The 1986-nt window shown below is 45.4% G+C and overlaps 1 protein-coding gene across 1 annotated transcript; it reads left to right on the top strand.

Annotated features, from left to right (window-relative positions):
* Positions 1–444: 444 nt before the first annotated feature.
* LOC108355907 (retinal dehydrogenase 1-like) lies at positions 445–1976 on the top strand (the record flags this gene model as incomplete). Its single annotated transcript, XM_017607039.1, has 5 exons — positions 445–468; positions 534–638; positions 701–1019; positions 1530–1565; positions 1639–1976. Coding segments are annotated over exons 1-5 (822 nt in total), but the record flags the coding sequence as incomplete, so codon positions are not given.
* Between the last annotated feature and the right edge of the window lie 10 nt (positions 1977–1986).

Genomic DNA, 1986 nt, shown 5'->3' with positions numbered 1-1986 from the left:
GCAAAGGTTGACCAAAAATATAAAAAATTATCAACAACAGCAGTTGCTGAATGCACAAGGTTACAGCTAAATGTAGCCAAAAATCAAGTGATAGTGCAAACAAACATGTTAGCGAGGAAACAGTAGAGGTAGAGTGGCCGAGCTCAACTGTGGATGTGCTGCAGATCCAGTGGTAATTTCAATGATAATTATCTATCCACTTCAACTTGTTCTATTTGCCATTTGCCGTGTACAGCCAATGCACTTGTGGGACAACACCATTGAAGCAATGTTGACGATAAAGAAAGAGAGTTCTTGTGTGAGAAGACTAATCAGCATATAAAAGAGGAGTCGCCGGTGGCGGTGAAGTCAGTGCCGTGCTCACATCTGTACCGAGAAGTTTCCTTCAGCTGCCTGTTCAACAACTGTCAACAAGTAAATCACCAACAATCAAAGCCAACAAACATGGTCAACGTCAAGTACACAAAAGTAACTGGTTCTTGTTACTCTCTCAATTGATCATCTAACTCATCAATTGAATTCTTTTTCTACAGATCTTCATCAACAACGAATGGGTCGATTCGGTGAGCGGCAAGACCTTCCCCGTGATCAATCCCACTACCGAGGAAAAGTATGCCGACATTGCCGAGGGTGACAAGGTAAGCAGAAAGCTGAGACCTAGAGTTGGGGACTTTATGATTAATTTTCATTTTGACTACAGGCTGACGCCGACAAGGCCGTGGCCGCTGCCGTGGCCGCTTTCCGTCTGAACTCTCCCTGGCGCAAACTGGACCCTTCTGCCCGAGGTCGACTGCTGAACAAGCTGGCTGACTTGCTGGAGCGAGACATCGAAGAGTTGGCAGCTCTGGGCTCGCTAGAGAGCGGCAAACTGGTGCATACGTCCACCTTTGAAGTGCAAGCTTCGGTGGCGGCGTTGCGCTACGTTTCCGGTTGGGCGGACAAAATTCACGGCAAGACTATTCCAGCAGATGGGGGCGTCACCAGCTTTACCCGCATCGAGCCAGTTGGCGTCTGTCTAGGTGAGGTTGAGGTACCGGTCAAAATCTCGCGGCAAAAATCTCGCGTGTCCAAAATCTCAAATTTGTTATCTTATCTTAGATAAGGTTAGTAAAAGAGGACCGCAAAATTGGGCCAAAAATTCAACTGATAATTGAGTATATTTTTGAATTCCTTTCGTCAAACCATTTTGGTAATACCTTACATGAAAAATCAAATTTGTGCGCGAAGACCTTAAAAATGGCGTCAAAGTTGTGCCTTTGGCTGTACAAACAATTTTTTCCTAAAAACTTTTGGATTTTCCCAAAAAGTTTCCTTCGACCCAATTTTTAAGGCTTTCGCGCAAGAATTTGGTTTTGCATTTAAGGTATTGTTGGAAAAGGTTGGCTAAGAAGAATTCAAAAATGTACTCAATTTTTGGTGGAATTTTTAAGTTAATTTTGCGGTTTTCTTTTGAGATTTATGTTTTTATGATTTTTGTTTTTTCGAGATTTTTGTCGCAAGATTTTAACTCTTTTTTTTATTTTTTCCAGCAATTTGCCCATTTAATTTCCCGCTCCTTTTAACCTGTAAGTGCTTCTGGTGGATTCTTTACCCACTCATTGACCCTCACTTTAAAATGTATAATCCTTTTGTTAATAGTCTGGAAGATCGGGCCCGCACTGGCCTGCGGAAACGTGTGCATCGTCAAGCCTTCAGAGAAGACACCGGTGACCGCGCTTTACCTCGCCTCACTCGTTGCTGAAGCTGGTTTTCCGCCTGGCGTACTCAACGTCGTTCCTGGATACGGGCACACGGCGGGCGCCGCCCTGGTGGAGCACCCTCAGGTGAACAAAATCTCCTTTACTGGCTCTACGGCGACTGGAAAACTAATTGCAAAAAAGGCCAGTGCCACACTGAAACGCGTTTCACTGGAGCTGGGAGGAAAGAGCCCCCTCGTAGTGACGCCCAACTTTGACGTGCAGACGGCGGCGGCGATCGCTCACGCCG

Source organism: Rhagoletis zephyria, unplaced genomic scaffold (genome assembly GCF_001687245.7).
Source record: "Rhagoletis zephyria isolate East Lansing unplaced genomic scaffold, Rhagoletis_zephyria_1.1 Rzeph_scaffold_51796, whole genome shotgun sequence".
Taxonomy (NCBI): domain Eukaryota; kingdom Metazoa; phylum Arthropoda; class Insecta; order Diptera; family Tephritidae; genus Rhagoletis; species Rhagoletis zephyria.
This window is presented reverse-complemented; position numbering and strand designations above follow the sequence as displayed.